The following is a 20,429-nucleotide window of genomic DNA, read 5'->3' as shown; positions in this document are numbered from 1 at the left end:
TTTATCCAATTCTAAGGATAAATCTGTTGATCAGAGTGTAAGTTCGTCCGTGGACTATACACCTTTCATAACTGAAGGGAACGTGTCATTGCTTGGTTCAAAGGAAACTGTGCCAGTGCGTCTTCTTCGAGACACAGGAGCCGCACAGTCGTTTCTTTTAGAGGGAATTTTGCCTTTAACGACTGAAACCGCTACTGGATCTCAGGTACTAGTGCGAGGTTTTGAGATGGGGTTTGTTGAAGTGCCTTTACATCGAATCCATCTGTCCTCAGCCATCGTATCTGGTGATGTAGTAGTTGGTGTTCGTTCTGCACTTCCAGTCCCTGGGATTACGTTTATTCTGGGAAATGATTTAGCAGGTGGAAATGTCTGGGGACGGAGTGGTGTTGCAGCTCCGCCCATAATCTCATCTATGCCCAGGAAACCTGATGTGGACAACTGTAGAGAATTTCCTGATTTATTTCCAGCCTGCGCAGTTACTCGATCCATGGCAAAACCACAATCTGGTAATCAAGTTGAAGTTCCATTACATGACACTTTCTTTTATACTTTGAACACAGGTGAGCAAGGATCTGAGGAGTCTAAATGTCCTGAGCAAAAAGACCTGAAGTCCTGCTCTTCGTTGCAGACAGATTCTACAGTGCTGCAAAGTGAATCTGCTGCTACACCTGTGGTTCTGTCCACTCCTGAGAAAACCCATGTTGATCTCTCAAATGTTGATCACTGTTCTCTATCTTCTTTGTTCCAGGTCTCTCGAGAGGACTTAATTAGAGCTCAACAGAGCGATGACACTCTTAAGTCTTTATTTTCTGCAGCAGCGTCTAAGAAGCGTTCTGATCATCAATCCTCTTCGTACTTTCTTGATGATGGTCTGCTTTGTCGAACAGTGGTCCTGCATAAAGCAGTTTCGCTGGAACCTAAAACACAGATTGTGGTTCCTTTTTCGATGAGAGATGCTGTGTTGCATTTGGCTCATCAAGGTCTTGCTGGTCATACCGGCGTCCATAAAACGTATGATCGGGTTTTGCGACAGTTTTATTGGCCTAAAGTAAAACGCGATGTAGCAAAACACATTCGATCCTGTCATACATGCCACATTACCGGTAAGCCAAATCAAAAAGTGCCTGTAGCTCCATTACAGCCTATTACTGTCGTGTCCACTCCTTTCGACCATTTAATAGTTGACTGTGTTGGTCCTCTGCCCAGGTCTAAGACTGGTCACCAATACCTTTTAACTGTTATGTGCCAGACTACTCGTTATCCAGCTGCTTATCCGTTAAGGTCTATCACCACAAAATCTGTCCTGAAGGCCCTCACTAATTTTATGTCGACCTTTGGAATTCCCAAAGTTATTCAGTCCGATCAGGGTTCGAACTTTATGTCCAAACAGTTCTCAAAAGCCCTGCGTCAACTGAGAGTCAAACACAATATTTCTAGTGCTTATCATCCGCAAAGTCAAGGAGTTCTTGAGAGGTTTCATCAAACCCTGAAGTCCCTTTTGAGGTCATATTGTGTGGAGCTCGATGCGGATTGGGAAGAAGGTCTGCCGTGGATGTTACTAGCGATACGTGAGGTAATCCAAGAAAGCCTTGGGTTCAGCCCAAATGAATTAGTGTTCGGACATGTAGTGCGGGGACCTACGGCTGTGTTAGCTGATGAGTGGCGAACGTCTGAACCTTCTGAGAATATATCAGATTACGTTGGTGGATTCCGCCGTAGACTGTATGAGGCACGAGCTCTCGCTAAAAAGAAGTTGAGTAAGTCTCAAATGAAAATGCAAAAACATTTTGACAGGAAAGCTAAGCTGAGAGAGTTTCAGGTTGGTGAACAAGTACTGGCTTTGTTGCCTCTACCTGCCAACCCATTTCAAGCTAAATTCACAGGACCCTACAGTGTGGCTAAACGTCTTTCAGATAATAACTATCTGTTGAATACTCCTGACCGGAGAAAAAAAACAACAAGTCTGTCACAGCAACTTGTTGAAGTTATATACAGATCCTGTTTGTTCTGTTGTTGTGAATGTAGTAAACTCTTGTGACTCTTTTCCAGAATCGTCTCCTCTCTTTAACAGCACGAGTGAAGATTCTTTGGAGAATGCTGATGAGGATGGAAGTTTTCTTTCTCGAGAAAAAGTCGACGGACGACTTAAAAACTCTGAGATCCTTCTTAAACTCTCTCTCATCTTTCTTATCTGCCAGAGAATGAGAGGAGTGATATCACCGAATTGGTGAAGTCATTTGCGACAGTTTTATTGGCCTAAAGTAAAACGCGATGTAGCAAAACACATTCGATCCTGTCATACATGCCACATTACCGGTAAGCCAAATCAAAAAGTGCCTGTAGCTCCATTACAGCCTATTACTGTCGTGTCCACTCCTTTCGACCATTTAATAGTTGACTGTGTTGGTCCTCTGCCCAGGTCTAAGACTGGTCACCAATACCTTTTAACTGTTATGTGCCAGACTACTCGTTATCCAGCTGCTTATCCGTTAAGGTCTATCACCACAAAATCTGTCCTGAAGGCCCTCACTAATTTTATGTCGACCTTTGGAATTCCCAAAGTTATTCAGTCCGATCAGGGTTCGAACTTTATGTCCAAACAGTTCTCAAAAGCCCTGCGTCAACTGAGAGTCAAACACAATATTTCTAGTGCTTATCATCCGCAAAGTCAAGGAGTTCTTGAGAGGTTTCATCAAACCCTGAAGTCCCTTTTGAGGTCATATTGTGTGGAGCTCAATGCGGATTGGGAAGAAGGTCTGCCGTGGATGTTACTAGCGATACGTGAGGTAATCCAAGAAAGCCTTGGGTTCAGCCCAAATGAATTAGTGTTCGGACATGTAGTGCGGGGACCTACGGCTGTGTTAGCTGATGAGTGGCGAACGTCTGAACCTTCTGAGAATATATCAGATTACGTTGGTGGATTCCGCCGTAGACTGTATGAGGCACGAGCTCTCGCTAAAAAGAAGTTGAGTAAGTCTCAAATGAAAATGCAAAAACATTTTGACAGGAAAGCTAAGCTGAGAGAGTTTCAGGTTGGTGAACAAGTACTGGCTTTGTTGCCTCTACCTGCCAACCCATTTCAAGCTAAATTCACAGGACCCTACAGTGTGGCTAAACGTCTTTCAGATAATAACTATCTGTTGAATACTCCTGACCGGAGAAAAAAACAACAAGTCTGTCACAGCAACTTGTTGAAGTTATATACAGATCCTGTTTGTTCTGTTGTTGTGAATGTAGTAAACTCTTGTGACTCTTTTCCAGAATCGTCTCCTCTCTTTAACAGCACGAGTGAAGATTCTTTGGAGAATGCTGATGAGGATGGAAGTTTTCTTTCTCGAGAAAAAGTCGACGGACGACTTAAAAACTCTGAGATCCTTCTTAAACTCTCTCTCATCTTTCTTATCTGCCAGAGAATGAGAGGAGTGATATCACCGAATTGGTGAAGTCATTTCCCTCTCTTTTCCTTAACGTTCCTGGTCGTACTTCTGTCATAGAACATGATCTCGACGTAGGAACCTCCTGTCCAGTTAAACAGAACGCCTATCGAGTCAATCCTTTTAAAAGAGACCTGCTGAAACAAGAGGTGAACTATCTGCTTGCTCACAATCTGGCTGAATCTAGTTTCAGTTCATGGAGTTCTCCTTGTGTTTTAGTAAATAAACCTGATGGCTCATATCGATTCTGCACAGATTATCGAAAACTTAATTCTGTGACAAAGCCGGACTGTTTCCCTTTACCTCGAGTTGATGACTGAAAACCCATTGAGACTAAGGTAGAAGCCATTTGTACCTTTCCAGTTCCCACCACTCGTCGTGAGTTGCGACGGTTTCTTGGCATGGTGGGATATTATCGAAGTTTTTGCGAAAATTTCGCCAGTGTAGTCTCACCTCTCACAGATTTGTTGAGTCCGAAGATACCTTTTAAATGGTCCGAGACATGTCAGCAAGCTTTCGAAAATTGTAAGGCTTTGTTGGCATGTGCTCCTGTTTTGACGGCTCCAAATTTTGAAAAATCCTTTAGTCTTGCCATTGATGCCAGTGCTTGCGGTGCGGGCGCTGTTCTCTTACAGGAGGATTTGAACCAGGTTCAACATCCTGTAAGCTACTTTTCTAAGAAATTTAATCGACATCAACAGGTATATTCTACCATTGAGAAGGAAGCTCTTGCCCTAGTGTTGGCCGTACAACATTTCGAGGTATATCTAGGGTCAATTGCTGCGCCTATTACCATCTATACGGACCATAATCCGTTGGTTTTCTTAAATAGAATGAGGAATTCAAACCAGCGACTGATGCGTTGGAGTCTCATTCTACAACCCTTCCATCTTGAGATTAAGCACATTCGAGGAAAAGATAACATAGTAGCTGATGCCCTTTCTAGAGCGTAACATTTCTGCGTTGCCTGTTCTTCCTTTTCTTTTCATCTCTAGGGCCCAGAGATGTTGGAGCATGAAGAGGAGCAGAAGACGTTTTCTCGGAAATCTAGAAATTTTGTTGTATCTTTTCTTAGTGTAGTGACTGTTTCCTTGTTTTTTTTAGATTCGTGGTCGAATCTCCTTTTTGAGGAGGGAGGTGTTACGACCCCGCCCTTCCCCTGCTTGCCTGCTGGTGGCGGTGTCTTCCAGGGAGGGCGTGGGAGATCGCACACCCCTGCTCCCCAATTTACTTTTGATTGTGGAGGGGATAAAAGTCTGGTTTCCCCTCTCAACGCCCGCCTCTTTCTCCCGGAGAGCGACTGCCTCAGGAGACGTCACTCTGAACCAGGACTTTGTTTGTGTACTTAGTTATTGTACAAGATGGAATAAACTTGTGCAGTTAATTTCAGTGGGCTTGTGTTCTTTATGTGCGGTCAAAACGAGCTGGCCGTAACATTTACAAACGGCGCCCTCATACGAAACAGGGATCGGGCTTGGCTGTCTGATAGTCAAAGTCAGTGTTGTTGTGAGCAGCAAAGAGCAAATTTACAATGGAACCTTTTGGCAAAGAGGTCGCTCCGAGATGTGTGAGCACTTTGATTTCCTCTAACAAGGTTAGCAATAAGAAGGCCAAGTCTGTCATTTGTATTGTGTAATTATTAATTAGTTATGGATGTTTATTATATCTCAATAAAAATCCATAATTTCATGCCCCATCCCATGTGTCCACAAGCACCTCAATATCCTGTCATAACTAACCTGTACAATCACTGCCCCACTGACCTTTCCTCTGTGAATCACTTCCCACATTCCAGATAAGTCCCTGTGACTGCCATGAAGTGCACATGCAGTAGGAAGCACTTGCTGGTATTTTAAATTATATTGCTTACATATAACTAACTAATATATACATATATATATATATATCTTCTATTAATTCAGCACCTGCAAGACAAGGGAATATTTTATGTATATAACATGTCTAGCAGAAGAATTAATAGAAGAGATATATATATCTCTTCTATTAATTCTTCTGCTAGTATGATCACAAACATACATGCACAATGGTGCAGAAAGACACAGATAAGTGTTTGTTCCACTTCTTCCCAATGTACAAAGAATTGAAAAACACAAACAAGGACACAATTCAAACCTGAAAAACAATAGTTGTATTCATATAGGAATCCATGTATTTATTAATGATTTATTGGTTCAACCTTTCATAATCATGTTCAACCCACAGAGCCTGGGCCAAAATATACTGGTAGTCTATTTGAAACGTGCACTACACGTATTTAACAGCTGAGGTCATCATAGAGTTTGCAATGCATTGAATGAATGAACCTTTTTCCGATACAATTGGCTGGAAAGCTTCACTGGTTCAGAAAGCTTCACTTTGCCATCACTAAAATCGAGGACTTACATGTACCAACAACAGGCAACGTTGAGCAACGACACGACAAGAGACAGCAGGCACACAGGGCTTAAATACACAAGGGAGGTGCAGGTGATTGGACACAGGTGGAAACAATCAGGCAATCACAGGACAAAGCCGGAAGTGAAGTTACCCAGAAACACAAGAGACATGAGACTACAAAATAAAACAAGGCATGAGCCCAAACCGTGACATTCATTTTGGTAAAGTGTTTTAAATAAATGCAAACTTCATTAAATCTGATGATGAATTTGACACACAAACAGCTATTCATCTTAACAAAAAGAACTACAGATGTTTGTGTTCTTTTATGTTTTGTTCCTCTACCCCCTACACAATCCTTTATGAGCAGTGGGGGAATAAACCATTTTAATGTTTAAGTAAAAATGTGTGCACATGGCAGCTGTTGAAAAGGATTAATGTCTCCTTTCTGCACAGCTGAGTCCAATATTACAGGTAAACTAGAACCACCTTTACCTGATTTATTTAAATCACCATTTGAAGTTCATGTGGAGCATTTTGAATGAGATGCTGCTTCATATTTATTTCATGTCTCAAGTATTTTAATAGAATCTATTTTATTTGATGTTGCAATGAAGAATTCACTCTGACACGTTCACATTCCTGCTGGATTTGAAGCTTGGGAGAACTTTCTTAAATAGATGCTGTGAGGTTAAAGGTCATCACTTTGGAAATTAAACATTTGCTCCTAAATTAATATTATGAATGTGATGTTTGTTTGGATCTTCATACATGACAATAAAAAGCACTTTGATTCCATGGGATCGAATCCCACTGAGGCCTCGTTCCATCAGTCTGACGTCACATGATTAATGTTGAAGAAACACTTTGACTTTCCCAGAATGCTTCACTTTGAAGGACCCAGTCATTCATTAAGATTACATCCATACAATTATATTCATGTTAACCAAAGTAATACGTGGTGTTGAAGGAGCTCAGTCCACTATGTTCAAGCTACTGAGGTCTTCTCTTTGAAGATAGAAGCGTTTATGACACGAGGCGACGAGCAGAAACCTGATCATCAAATGAAGTTTGGGATTCCACATGTTGCCTGTTATTGACACAGTTTCTAATAAAAGTAATTTATTAACATTAGAAACATACCATTATATTCCTGTTCACCCAAAGTAATACATGGATTGACTAAATGTTGTACTAATATATTGTATATTATTATATATAACGTTAATAAAAACAGAAGTACCTGATATTATATGTTATTAAATCTTTTTTTAGCTGACGCTTTCAAAAGGTTCTTGTTTAGAACAAACCTGATCATGTGAAATTATATTTGATTTAAAAAGAAGTTAAAATTAGTTTTAGAAGAATTACACATTCATATTTTACTTTTTTTTTTCATTACAAGCTGCATATCATATTCAACGTGTCCTTTCACAGACCCGCGGTACTCACGCCGTAGGAAGTCAAATGTAAATATGTGTTCACAGTAAAATACCAAAACTTTCAACGAATGCTGCAACGAGAGTCACTATGTTAGCCTCGTTGTTGAGACTTAAAAGAGTCCAACTGCTCCCCCTGGAAGTGCTTTAGGAGCCCCAGACGGGAGGAGCGGGGTCGAGTTCCATATTGATTGGGCAAATATTTATGTCTTCATGAATTTCAGTTTCAATAGCACTTTTTGTTGAAAACAGAACAAAAAAATGTCCTAAGTTGAGCAAGAAATATCATTACAAAGAGTATTTTCTGAATAAACTCTGACATCTAGTCGTGATGGCAGCAGGTTAAACCCTCTGAATAGTGGCAATAAGAACAATCAGAGAGACCGAGGCGGTAGTGCAAGATGGAGAGAGCTTTGTACATTGAAAGTAAAACAAACAGAAGAACTGTGCAGAGGAATTCCTCCCTGCTTCAAACAATTCTATTCTATTCATTTCATTGTGTACAGCCCAAAAGCATAAATCATACATTTGCCTTTACAGTCTGTACACATGCAAATTCCTCTGTTCCGAAAACCCTCACATCGGCACAGGAAAATCTCCCCAACAAATGAAAAGGGAAGAAAACGTAAGGAGAGCATCAGAGGAGGGACCTTTCTCTTACGACTTATGGTATTACAGGTAGTAGACACTCATTTGTATGATACTTACAGATGGATGAGGAGGCGTGTTCACGGCGGGACATGCCAATCCTGACTTCAGTGCATGCTGATGTAAAAGAGCCTGAGATACATACCTCTCCTGACATTGGCACATACCACCTGCCACGTACAAAATCAATCATCTCAGATAAGACCCTGGTCAGAATAGTTTGACACCACAGGAACACAGTTCTGATCAGTGGCAGCAATGGGCCGTGGCCCCCCACCGTGAGATTATTATATTACAAATACATTTTACAATTAGTCAATGTTTGTGTTTTTGAAACATGGATTATATACCTGGTATTATTTGTCAATTAAGACATCTGGGTAAAGCTTTGCCCTTCGCCGCCCTACGCTGCGCTCTCGTCAGGGCGAGTCTCGCAAAGCGCTATTTAACAACATAACAAGCGACCACCGGCAGTGTCCTTCCAAGAAGACCCAGAGCCGGACTCGGTACCAGAGAGAAACTTTGCTACCCATGGTAACTCTGGAGGTGGACAGAATCTGTGCACAGGACAACTAGTAACCCTGTACTCCATAAATCTGGCCTTGTTAGAAGAGTGTCAAGAGAAAAGCTGCTATTGAAAGAACCATAAGAAATCCTGTTAGGAGTTTTCCGTAAGCCACGTGAGAGACACAGCAAACCTGTGATCAGATGAGACCAAAACTGAACTGTTTCGCCTCAATGCCAAACAATGTGTGGTTGACACCCAACACTGAGAACAACATGTCAACAGGGAACATGGTGGTCATGGCATCATTTCACATTCTATATTTGACCTATTTACAAGTAGAAGAAAGAGATAAACATAACAAGTGCAGACAATATCTTCTTGTAACACCAATTAGGAATTTGAGTCCATCTTAACAAATGGTGGCAATTTATATAGAGGACGTTCCAGCAGTACAGTAACATCTGGGTAAAGCAGATGCCATCTCTGCAGCTCCTGGTCCTGAGCGCTTCAAGGTAACTTAAGTTAGAGCGATCAGGCTAACTGTTAGCTACTGAACTGCTAACTAACGTTAGAATTACAAATCATTAGCCTGTCCACTTAGACAATGTATGCAGAGTATAGATGATATAGAATGCCTTACTAAAGCATTATAGTCTCATTTTAATGAAGTATTACTAATGTGTTATGTATAGTTGTCCAAGTGAATGTCTTGTGTGTAGCGATAATAATGTTAGCCGAATGCAAACGTCAACAGCTGCAGGTGTTACGTGCCTACTGGTTTTTGAACCTACTGGTTTGGCTACGCGTGCGTGTTTGTTTTGCCCCGACAGCGGCAGATGTTGTCTGCCTCGGTCACCACATCTGCCGCTGTCGGGGCAAAACAAACACGCACGCGTAGCCAAACCAGTAGGTTCAAAAACCAGTAGGCACGTAACACCGGTACACCAGTACGCTACAATGCTCGTTGCTTGCGCCGTTTGTTTGCGGTTGCCCTGACCAGACAGGAGGACATTTACGATTGCGTATTTCAGGTAACAAATGCGAAAGTTGTGTGAAAGGTCCATAGCAAGCGGAACCTTAATGTGACTCGTGTTTCCAGTCGGAACTCTGTAGTGTGACACCCAGCCGTTGCTCGGCGTTGTAGCAGCGCCTGGAGTTATTTCATCGGTAACCAAGCAGCGATGTCTTCAGTTGAGGGTTTGAGAGAGTTCGTCAACCAGCGACTTTCTGCTGCTGCTGAAGAAATATTCGGAGTTTTTAAAAGAACCTTCGTCGAGTATCAGGAAGAGATCGAGCGGCAGCGCGGACTGTTGGAGGTTTTTTGGAAACCCGAAGTGAGGTTACACAGGATAAGTGAGTAACGTTTAGAAACATCTGTTTCATTAAAGGAGATGCATTTTTCCAACCAACCTGTTCTTTAACCCACTAATAGAACAGTAGGACACGTGATGGTCGTGGTTCATACACACTGGTTGTATTTATTGGCTCAAACGTGTGTTTTTCTGTTTCTTTTGTTCCGTGTCCCTCCAGAGATCCCACCGTCACGTGTGTGTAAGGAGGAGGAGGTTCTCTCTGACCAGCACCTCTGTCTCCAGGAGAGGAACACCAGTGTGGACCAAGAGGACCCAGATCCTCCACAGATTAAAGAGGAACCGGAGGAACTCTGCAGCAGTCAGGAGGGAGAGCAGCTTGAACCAAAGCAGGAGACCTTTATGTTGACTCCTACTTGTGAGGAAAGAGACCACGGTGAAGATCATCTTCTGGATTTGTGTACTGATGAAACCCAGATTGTGCTACAGGAAACATCTCTAGGCTGCATCTCAGTTAAAAGCACTGCTGTAGATGAACCAAGCAATGACCACCAGCTTCAGAAAGGAGTAAAACATAGTTTAACATCAAGCAAGGAGCCAACTCCTCCAGGTGAGAAGCCATGTTTGTGCACAAAATGTGGGAAATACTTTAAAGATAAAAAGAGCTTGTTGTCCCATGTGAGAAGAGCTCACAGTGTTGATCAACCATATGTATGCGACACCTGTGGGAAAAGATTCATTTGTGAATCAGCATTTAAGACTCATAAAAGAGTCCATAGTGATGAGAAGCCATTTTCTTGCGAAAAATGTGGAAAGAAATTCAAGTTTAGCAGTGGCTTAAGCGCCCACATGCCCATTCACACTGGGGAAAGGCCATATTCTTGCATCACCTGCGGGAAAAAATTCAATCAGCTATCAAATTTGAAGAAGCATACAATAACCCATACTGGGGAAAGGCCATATTCTTGCATCACCTGTGGGAAAAAATTCAATCAGCTATCAAATTTGAAGTCTCACACAAGAACCCATACTGGGGAAAGGCCATATTCTTGCATCACTTGTGGGAAAACATTTCCTAGATTAGACCAATTTAAGTCTCACACAAGAATCCACACTGGGGAGAAACCATATTCCTGTAAAATATGTGAAAGCAGTTTCAGGTGTTCTAGAAGCTTAAGAGTCCACATAAGTAGACACAACGGTGAAACATCGTAGATGCACCTCCTGTGAGGACATTTTCTGAGCAATTTTTCTGATTTGAAAAGTGTTGAAGGTTTCTATTACAAGGGAACATGAATGCTGCATGTGAGAGAAAACTATGTTCCGTAATGTCTTCTTCTGACGGGCAGAACCATCCAGCCGAAACCCGACTGGATGAGCGTTCACTCATTAAATGAATACTTGCAGTTAAAGCATTTTACTGTAAAACCCTCTTTGTTGCACATTGAGTGAACATATCCTGCAAATGTTTAAATATGTATTCATCTATCAATCTGAGAAAATAATTGTCTTGGAAAATCTGCAAATAAAATTGATCTCTTAAACCAGGGGTCCCCAAACTTGTTCCTGTGAGGGCCAGATAACTTTTTCCCTTCTCTGGAGGGGGCCGGGGTCAGAAAGAGTGTGACGGTTGCAGTGGGTGCCTAAATGTAAACATTTGTTTTCCAGAAAGCCACATATAACCAAATATTAATAATCCAGGATCTTCCGGAAGCGGCCCGCGGGCCTTAGTTTGGGGACCACTGTCTTAAACTGATAAACTGTTAAAGTATATCTTGACTAAAACACACACAAACAATTGTAGCACTTAAATTGTACTTATTATGGTATGGAGCCAACTCCAAACATTCATTCGGACATCAAGTTTAAAGTCTCATATAAAAGTTCACACCAAGGAGAAACCATATTCCTGTAAAATACGTAAAAGAGATTTCAGTGAATCTAGTAACTTGATCGCCCACATGAGAAGAATCCACAAGGGTGAAACGTCTTAGATGCAACTCCTGTGAGGAAATATTTTTTAAGACTAGCGCCGAAAACAAAAAGTGGCAGAAGGCAGGTTTCCAGAGTGGAACAAATCTTTCTCTCTTGGGTATGTAGCGGCATGGACCCTCCTCCTTCTCATGCAAATCCTATGTAAACGATTATGTTCTCGACCATGGGTTTGCTGTAAAGGTTTTTTTTTTTCTAACTTTATTGAGATTCTAATGAAACACAGTGACTTGGAAGTAGTACAGCGTCTTTAATATAGTCATGTCTTCCATGTTGGCGTTTTCCAATTATAGTCATCTTAAATTATATAGAATTCATTTGAGACTATGGGTGCAATTAAATCCATCCCAGAACAACGCAGTTTCTGGTGGAAGCTGACAAACTGCCATCAAGATTAAGACGATCAAAGCTAGCTCTGACATATTGGATGAAGCTGAAGGCATCTGAAGAGGAGCTTCCCGCAACAAAGAGGCTGACTCAAAGTATATCAACAATTAAACATAACTTTATTTCTGAACTTCTTTGTTTCAGTTTTTTGTTCCCTCTCAGGGAACTCAAGCTGTGTAAAAACGCTGCCTTGACCCCCAACAGTCAGGCTTCAAGGCGGGCCAATCCACAGAGACTGCTCTCCTCGCTGTCGCAGAGCAACTCCACGCTGCTAGAGCCGCCTCGCTCTCCTCCGTCCTCATCTTACTGGACCTTTCTGCAGCATTCGACACAGTAAACCACCAGATCCTTATCTCCGCCCTTCAGGAACTTGGTGTCACAGGATCTGCGCTGTCTCTTCTCTCATCCTACCTTGATGGTCGCATTCTAACGAGGATAACTTGTATTTTTCCGGTTATTGAAAAATGTGTATGAAATCATAAAAGTAATTGTAAAGTAATTCTGGTTCATCAGCATCCAACTTTTTACTGAGGAAGACGGGCAATTTGCGGATTGACGATTGTATTCAGACTAACGCTCGCAAATCGTATAATTGTGACCCTTGACCAAGAAGAAGACAGGGACAATAATAATTGTGACCCGGGGAAGGAGAGAATTAGTTGGGTGTCGTCGGCATAGCTGTGATAGGAAAAACTGTGCGAGTGAATGACGGAGCCAAGGGAGTTGGTGTAAATTGAGAAGAGGAGGGGACCCAGGACGGAGCCCTGAGGAACTCCAGTAGTAAGGGGACAAGGTTCCGACACTGATCCTCCCCAAGTTACCCGGTAGGTGCGACCATCAAGGTAGGATGAGAGAAGAGACGCGGATCCTGTGACACCAAGTTCCTGAAGGGCGGAGATAAGGATCTGGTGGTTTACTGTGTCGAATGCTGCAGAAAGGTCCAGTAAGATGAGGACGGAGGAGAGCGAGGCGGCTCTAGCAGCGTGGAGTTGCTCTGCGACAGCGAGGAGAGCAGTCTCTGTGGATTGGCCCGCCTTGAAGCCTGACTGGTGGGGGTCAAGGCAGCGTTTTTACGCAGCTTGAGTTCCCCGAGAGGGAACAAAAAACTGAAACAAAGAAGTTCAGAAATAAAGTTATGTTTAATTGTTGTTATACTTTGAGTCAGCCTCTTTGTTGCGGGAAGCTCCTCTTCAGATGCCTTCAGCTTCATCCAATATGTCAGAGCTAGCTTTGATCGTCTTAATCTTGATGGCAGTTTGTCAGCTTCCACCAGAAACTGCGTTGTTCTGGGATGGATTTAATTGCACCCATACTCTCAAATGAATTCTAAATCATTTAAGATGACTATAATTGGAAAACGCCAACATGGAAGACATGACTATATTAAAGACGCTGTACTACTTCCAAGTCACTGTGTTTCATTAGAATCTCAATAAAGTTAGAAAAAAAAAAACCTTTACAGCAAACCCATGGTCGAGAACATAATCGTTTACATAGGATTTGCATGAGAAGGAGGAGGGTCCATGCCGCTACATACCCAAGTGAGAAAGATTTGTTCCACTCTGGAAACCTGCCTTCTGCCACTTTTTTTCGGCGCTAGTCTTAAAAAATATTTCCTCACAGGAGTTGCATCTAAGACGTTTCACCCTTGTGGATTCTTCTCATGTGGGCGATCAAGTTACTAGATTCACTGAAATCTCTTTTACATATTTTACAGGAATATGGTTTCTCCTTGGTGTGAACTTTTATATGAGACTTTACACTTGATGTCCAAATAATTGTTTGGAGTTGGCTCCATACCATAATAAGTACAATTTGAGTGCTACAGTTTGTTTGTTAGTGTTTTAGTCAAGGTATACTTTAACAGTTCATCAGTTTAAGAGATCAATTTTATTTGCAGATTTTCCAAGACAATTATTTTCTCAGATTGATAGATGAATACATATTTAAACATTTGCAGGATATGTTCACTCAATGTGCAACAAAGAGGGTTTTACAGTAAAATGCTTTAACTGCAAGTATTCATTTAATGAGTGAACGCTCATCCAGTCGGGTTTCGGCTGGATGGTTCTGCCCGTCAGAAGAAGACATTACGGAACATAGTTTTCTCTCACATGCAGCATTCATGTTCCCTTGTAATAGAAACCTTCAACACTTTTCAAATCAGAAAAATTGCTCAGAAAATGTCCTCACAGGAGGTGCATCTACGATGTTTCACCGTTGTGTCTACTTATGTGGACTCTTAAGCTTCTAGAACACTTGAAACTGCTTTCACATATTTTACAGGAATATGGCTTCTCCCCAGTGTGTGTTCTTGTGTGAGACTTAAATTGGTCTAATCTAGGAAATGTTTTCCCACAGGTGATGCAAGAATATGGCCTTTCCCCAGTGTGGGTTCTTGTATGTAACTTCAAATGTACATTCTGTTTGAATGTTTTCCCACAGGTGTTGCAAGAATATGGCCTTTCCCCAGTATGGGTTATTGTATGCTTCTTCAAATTTGATAGGAGATTGAATGTTTTCCCACATGTGATGCAGGAATATAGCCTTTCCCCAGTATGGGTTCTTGTATGCTTCTTCAAATTTGATAGGAGATTGAATGTTTTCCCACAATATTTGCAAGAATATGGCCTTTCCCCAGTGTGAATGTGCATGTGGCCGCTTAAGCCACTGCTAAACTTGAATTTCTTTCCACATGTTTTGCAAGAAAATGGCTTCTCATCAGTATGGACTCTTTTATGAGTCTTAAATGATGATTCACAAATGAATCTTTTCCCACAGGTGTCGCATACATATGGTTGATCAACACTGTGAGCTCTTCTTACATGGGACAACAAGCTATTTTTATCTTTAAAGTATTTCCCACATTGTTTGCACAAACATGGCTTCTCACCTGGAGGAGTTGGCTCCTTGCTTGATGTTAAACTATGTTTTACTCCTTTCTGAAGCTGGTGGTCATTGCTTGGTTCATCTACAGTGGTGCTTTTAACTGAGATGCAGCCTAGAGATGTTTCCTGTAGCACAATCTGTGTTTCATCAGTACACAAATCCAGAAGATGATCTTCACCGTGGTCTCTTTCCTCACAAGTAGGAGTCAACATAAAGGTCTCCTGCTTTGGTTCAAGCTGCTCTCCCTCCTGACTACTGCAGAGTTCCTCCGGTTCCTCTTTAATCTGTGGAGGATCTGGGTCCTCTTGGTCCACACTGGTGTTCCTCTCCTGGAGACAGAGGTGCTGGTCAGAGAGAACCTCCTCCTCCTTACACACACGTGACTGTGGGATCTCTGGAGGGACACGGAACAAAAGAAACAGAAAAACACACGTTTGAGCCAATAAATACAACCAGTGTGTATGAACCACGACCATCACGTGTCCTACTGTTCTATTAGTGGGTTAAAGAACAGGTTGGTTGGAAAAATGCATCTCCTTTAATGAAACAGATGTTTCTAAACGTTACTCACTTATCCTGTGTAACCTCACTTCGGGTTTCCAAAAAACCTCCAACAGTCCGCGCTGCCGCTCGATCTCTTCCTGATACTCGACGAAGGTTCTTTTAAAAACTCCGAATATTTCTTCAGCAGCAGCAGAAAGTCGCTGGTTGACGAACTCTCTCAAACCCTCAACTGAAGACATTGCTGCTTGGTTACCGATGAAATAACTCCAGGCGCTGCTACAACGCCGAGCAACGGCTGGGTGTCACACTACAGAGTTCCGACTGGAAACACGAGTCACATTAAGGTTCCGCTTGCTATGGACCTTTCACACAACTTTCGCATTTGTTACCTGAAATACGCAATCGTAAATTTCCTCCTGTCTGGTCAGGGCAACCGCAAACAAACGGCGCAAGCAACGAGCATTGTAGCGTACCGGTGTTACGTGCCTACTGGTTTTTGAACCTACTGGTTTGGCTACGCGTGCGTGTTTGTTTTGCCCCGACAGAGGCAGATGTTGTCTGCCTCGGTCACCTGATTCGTCACACATTCGCAAACATATTGCTGAAAATGTTCCAAATGCATCTTATATCCAATGCAGCGATTATGATTGTATAAGTGAGCACTACATCACTGCCACGTATAAAGAAATAAATAAAAGAACATACATTTATTAAAAGATCGCCACCTGGATTCGAACTCATGCAGTTGAGCAAAACAGAAACACCTTGTTAGACGCTGTCGGCCAACCGAGGTTTCAAGATCCGCTGCTGATTTCACTACTTGTCATGAAATTGCTCATCGGCAGGGGCAAGAAAGCCTTTTGGTTCAGGGTGAGCCAAGACAACTGGTTTGGTGGCGTATCATGGAACACTTCCAAACACTTTTTTCGCGAGGCTGCAGCCTGGAACCACCAAAACATTTGGACAAAAGAGGATTTTATGTTCAGACTGTCATACAGTGACGTGCATCACAGACATTTAAGAAGGTAATTCAAGAAAATATATATTAATGAAAGATCGCCACAACCTGGATTCGAACCATGTTGAGCAAAATAAAAATATTTCTAAGACGGATGCCTCACGCCATCGGCTACTGGAGCTTAGGAACTATGTGGCTGTTTTTTTGTACTTGTGTCACATAATTGCACATCGTCAGTGGCTAGAAAACCGTTTGGTTCAGGGTGAGCCAAGACAACTGGTATTTGTCGGTGCTTTTTCCCGATGCTTGTTAGTTATTTACACATTACATCCACATGGTTAAAAAAAGTGCTTTACAGACGTGAAATCCTAGAATACGCCGGGGATTAAGCAATCACGTTAATTAGCAACATCAGTATGAAGGGAGAATTGCATAGTTTATGCAAAGTTTTTACCTCTGCTCAGTAGAAATATATTTAATCCAGCTTTAGAAAAAAAGAGCACGGATGAACCCTCGCAAAGTGCACGAGTTTTTATGTCGTATATATTTAGATGTTATTGAGAGAGTAATCCTACTTGGGCAATGTGCTAGAAAACCTGACAAACTATGTATTTCACGCTACGCCACCAAAAACCAGTTGTCTTGGTTCACCCTGAATCAAAAGGTTTCTAAGCCACCGACGGTGTACAATTTTTTATTAAATAAAGAAAAATCGGGAAGGTCACTCATGATTTGGTGGCCAACCAGTTAGCAAAGATGTCTTGAGATGTGTCATCATTTTGCTCTCCAGGGTTCGAATCCAGATTGTAGCGATCTTTCATTAAAGATATTTTGTGTACTGTGAAGGTGGTTTTACTCTCTTGTGAAATAAAGAGCTGCAGGTGGAGAACAAATAGCCCCTCGGTCTTGTTTTTATGCTGACTGTGTGTCACAGGGTCAGAGCACATGACGCTGAGAGCAGGAGATCATCTCTGGTCGTGGAATGTCCGATTCCATCATGACGTACAGAGGAAGCGCGTTTGCATCGTCTGAAGGGCGGAGCACGCCATCGCGACACATAACCACCGATATCGCTTACAGGCCATCGGGAACCGGTCCGTTGGGGCTCTCGTTGGGGTGGAGCTGTTTGTCTGGTGTAATCTGGGCCCTTTCTGGCCCTCCCCAGCGCCCGATATCACTCGTCCTCATTAGTTATTAACACGGCTCGGGCCGATGAATCATTCGTGCCGCGTAGCGAGGACTAATTGAAAAGAAAACACGGCTATATTTATACATCGACAGGGTAAACACCTTGGTTTTGTTATGCTAAAGAGTTTGAGACAGGCAAGGAGGTCTCAGACTTGAAGGGAAACTCGAGGTGCTTACAACAGATGTTTGATTAGATCTAGGACAATAGCCAAAGAAGTTCACACCTTCTCCTTCCTCCACGCAGCGGTGTTATGCAAAGACAGATGGGATCAAAGAGGAGAGGTGCTTTGAGATTCTCCTGCTCAGATAGTTCCCACACAGCTGGGGTCTTGGGACTTCCTCAGAATTAAAGTCACGATTGGTTTTAGACATTAATCTAATAGAACATTATGGCATCATTATATTTTGCCATTACACAGGTTGCGAGGGCGTTTGTGAGAAAAGTCACATGGTTTCATCCAGACTTCTTCCAGGAAATCCACATGAAGCACAAAATAATCCCTTTGGAGGATCAGATCCATCAACACGCTTATGGAGGGTGGGGTTTCTGTGAGGGACGCATGCAGCAAATAGCAAATGTGTCCTCGTCACTAAATCATTATTAGTATATTATTTGTCCTTTTGAGTGAATTTGTACTAATTATTTATTTAAGACGCTTCTGGGGAGTTACCTGGATCTGGGGGGGGGACGTGAGGTCACCGTGACTTTGACCTTTGACCACAAAACCAGCTCAGTGGTACACGGCGCCTACGATGAGCTCAGACTGGAGCTTCAACACAAACATCACAGAAACAGGAAAACACTTGGTTTGGTTTTTGATTGAAGAAAACAAAGAACCTTTTTTTAAGGTTCATAGATGAAACCATTATTGATTACTAACTAAATGGGCAGATTAATGGACACAAAAGGCTCTGGAGGTCGAGGGGTCAAAGAAAGAAATACAGTAAAGAGAGTGAAGCGGTCGACACCAGGAAGGATGCAATAAGAAAAGAATAAAAACCCATCTGGTCCTCTGAGCCGCTCAGCACTTCCCTCCCCAGCCATGAGATAACCAAAGTGGTGCTACTACCTGTGACCTTTGACCTGTGACACAAAGCTGCTCACAGGGGACGACCACCGAGGAACGCCTGGAATTACCTTGATGGGAGGCTCTGGTCTGAACTGAAAGTGACCCAGTGCAGACAGTCCATCATCCAGGGGGGGGTTGGGGGGTCCGAAGAGGTTTTAACAGTTGCCACTTTAAGTCATTTAGTAGAGTTTTAGCCAATAATAGTGGACCCTGCAGTGGCTCCATATGGATATGGTGCATGTAACAGCTTGTATTCCAAACACTGGTCTCAGATCAGAACTTGGGACACAAAAAGAACATCATCACTCTTTATTCTTCTGACCTTCTAACCAACTAACTACCAATCACTAGTCAGCAGGTTGAACCCGAGCAAATATGTTCTTCACTTATATGAGTTTTGAGCTTTAAGGGTGGATGAAAGAGATGAAATAAGAAAGGGTAAGAGGAGTGAGGGGGGGGGGTGGTCCAAGAGAGAGAAGATTAAAGCAGGGGCCTCCAATGAGTAAATGTGTCTTCTTCCATCTTCAAAGACATTCAAGAAGTTGCACACACACACACACACACACACACACACAGAGGGGGCGTGTTCACATACCTGCTCTCTGGAGGGGGCGTCCGCTCCAACACTGCAGGGGGGGTGGGGGGGACGGTTGGGCAGGAATAAATGTTAAAATGTAAATACAAATGTTGGCTAAATATTATTATTAAACTAAGCATTTAAATAAAGTTGACTTTTAGGGCAGCGTCTATAGCATCCAACTAATATTATTATAATATATTATAATATAATATATACAACTGTTATTATTGAAGGAAATTCACCTCAAACTTTACACCTAATTCAGCATCCATCCAAGTCGGGGGCTCCCAAATAATTATAATAAAATCATAATATTAACAATAATTATAACAATAGTCATAACAATAATAACAATAAGTGGAGAGCCACACCCTCATCATCATGAAATGATTGTATTATATAGAGAAAATATATATAGAGAAAGTAAAAAAATGAAAATAATTGAGTTTCATACTGAAGTTGTTTTTAAATGACCATAATTTAAATTTTAAATTCAAAATGCTAATGTTAGCATTTAGACAAATGGAGCCATTAGAGGCTTTAAAGGCCCCAAAGGAGAGAAAGATGTTTTGTGTGTAATGATGTCAGATTGTTCACCAACACACATGAAGGAGGGAGGGAATCGTCTCGTCTTCCTCATCCATTCACAAGCACAGGGGGGGAGGGGGGGGGGGGGGCTTTTGGTCTGACATTTTAGTCTCATATCTGTGGGGGGGGGGTCTGTCTGCTGGAAGCTCATGTGGAATGAGTCTGCACACACATGACTGGCTGTGCACGCAGTCATGTGTTCAATGTGACATAAATGTATATTTATATATCAGGATGTGTGACATCATGTGAAAATATTCACAAGCTACAGATTGGAACAATTTGTGATGCGCTGCGTGGTTTGTGATGACAAAAAGCTTCTGAGGTGCACGCCTTCAGGCCCTGCGGCATGCTGGGGCTTTTTCATTTCTCTAGTGTTCTGTGTGTCTCTCAGGTCACTGCTCTGCTCAGGTGATCGTTCTCAGGAGAGTTTATTGGTCCTCCTCGGGGGGTGTGAAGGCCTCCATGCATTTAGGAACGTGACCCTCATGGAGACCCCCACATGACCTGTCCTCACGATGACGTGTCCTCTCCTTA

The 20,429-nt window shown here is 42.3% G+C and overlaps 3 protein-coding genes across 4 annotated transcripts in view; 1 reads left to right on the top strand and 2 right to left on the bottom strand.

Annotated features, from left to right (window-relative positions):
- The window catches only part of LOC119224815 (NACHT, LRR and PYD domains-containing protein 12-like), a 91,425-nt gene that overhangs the window by 20,395 nt on the left and 50,601 nt on the right, over positions 1-20,429 (bottom strand). The window lies entirely within an intron of this gene.
- LOC119224880 (zinc finger protein 239-like) lies at positions 9,291-12,232 on the top strand. Its single transcript, XM_037482330.2, has 2 exons — positions 9,291-9,779; positions 9,957-12,232. The coding sequence occupies exons 1-2, from the start codon at positions 9,608-9,610 to the stop codon at positions 10,949-10,951; spliced, it is 1,167 nt and encodes a 388-aa protein (XP_037338227.2). The 5' UTR covers positions 9,291-9,607; the 3' UTR covers positions 10,952-12,232.
- On the bottom strand, positions 12,867-16,131 carry LOC119224881 (zinc finger protein 627-like). 2 transcript variants are annotated; one of them, XM_062562634.1, is made up of 3 exons: positions 15,576-16,124; positions 15,009-15,398; positions 12,867-13,221 (listed from the first exon to the last, which is right to left on the bottom strand). In XM_062562634.1, the coding sequence occupies exons 1-3, from the start codon at positions 15,745-15,747 to the stop codon at positions 13,172-13,174; spliced, it is 612 nt and encodes a 203-aa protein (XP_062418618.1). In that variant the 5' UTR covers positions 15,748-16,124; the 3' UTR covers positions 12,867-13,171. The 2 variants fall into 2 exon arrangements, with proteins under 2 accessions (XP_062418618.1, XP_037338228.2); XM_037482331.2 differs by lacking the exon at positions 12,867-13,221 and having other exon boundaries at positions 13,987-15,398; positions 15,576-16,131.

The sequence above is a fragment of the Pungitius pungitius genome, chromosome 5 (assembly GCF_949316345.1).
Source record: "Pungitius pungitius chromosome 5, fPunPun2.1, whole genome shotgun sequence".
In the NCBI taxonomy this organism is placed as follows: Eukaryota; Metazoa; Chordata; class Actinopteri; order Perciformes; family Gasterosteidae; genus Pungitius; species Pungitius pungitius.
This window is presented reverse-complemented; position numbering and strand designations above follow the sequence as displayed.

What these genes read in the sequence shown, in the direction of transcription:
- LOC119224880 (XM_037482330.2), top strand. Translation starts at nt 9,608, where the DNA reads ATGTCTTCAGTTGAGGGTTTGAGAGAGTTCGTCAACCAGCGACTTTCT. An exon ending in AGTGAGGTTACACAGGATAA is followed by an intron (nt 9,780 to 9,956) that starts GTGAGTAACGTT and finishes GTGTCCCTCCAG; the next exon opens with AGATCCCACCGTCACGTGTG.
- LOC119224881 (XM_037482331.2), bottom strand. Translation starts at nt 15,747, where the DNA reads ATGTCTTCAGTTGAGGGTTTGAGAGAGTTCGTCAACCAGCGACTTTCT. An exon ending in AGTGAGGTTACACAGGATAA is followed by an intron (nt 15,399 to 15,575) that starts GTGAGTAACGTT and finishes GTGTCCCTCCAG; the next exon opens with AGATCCCACAGTCACGTGTG.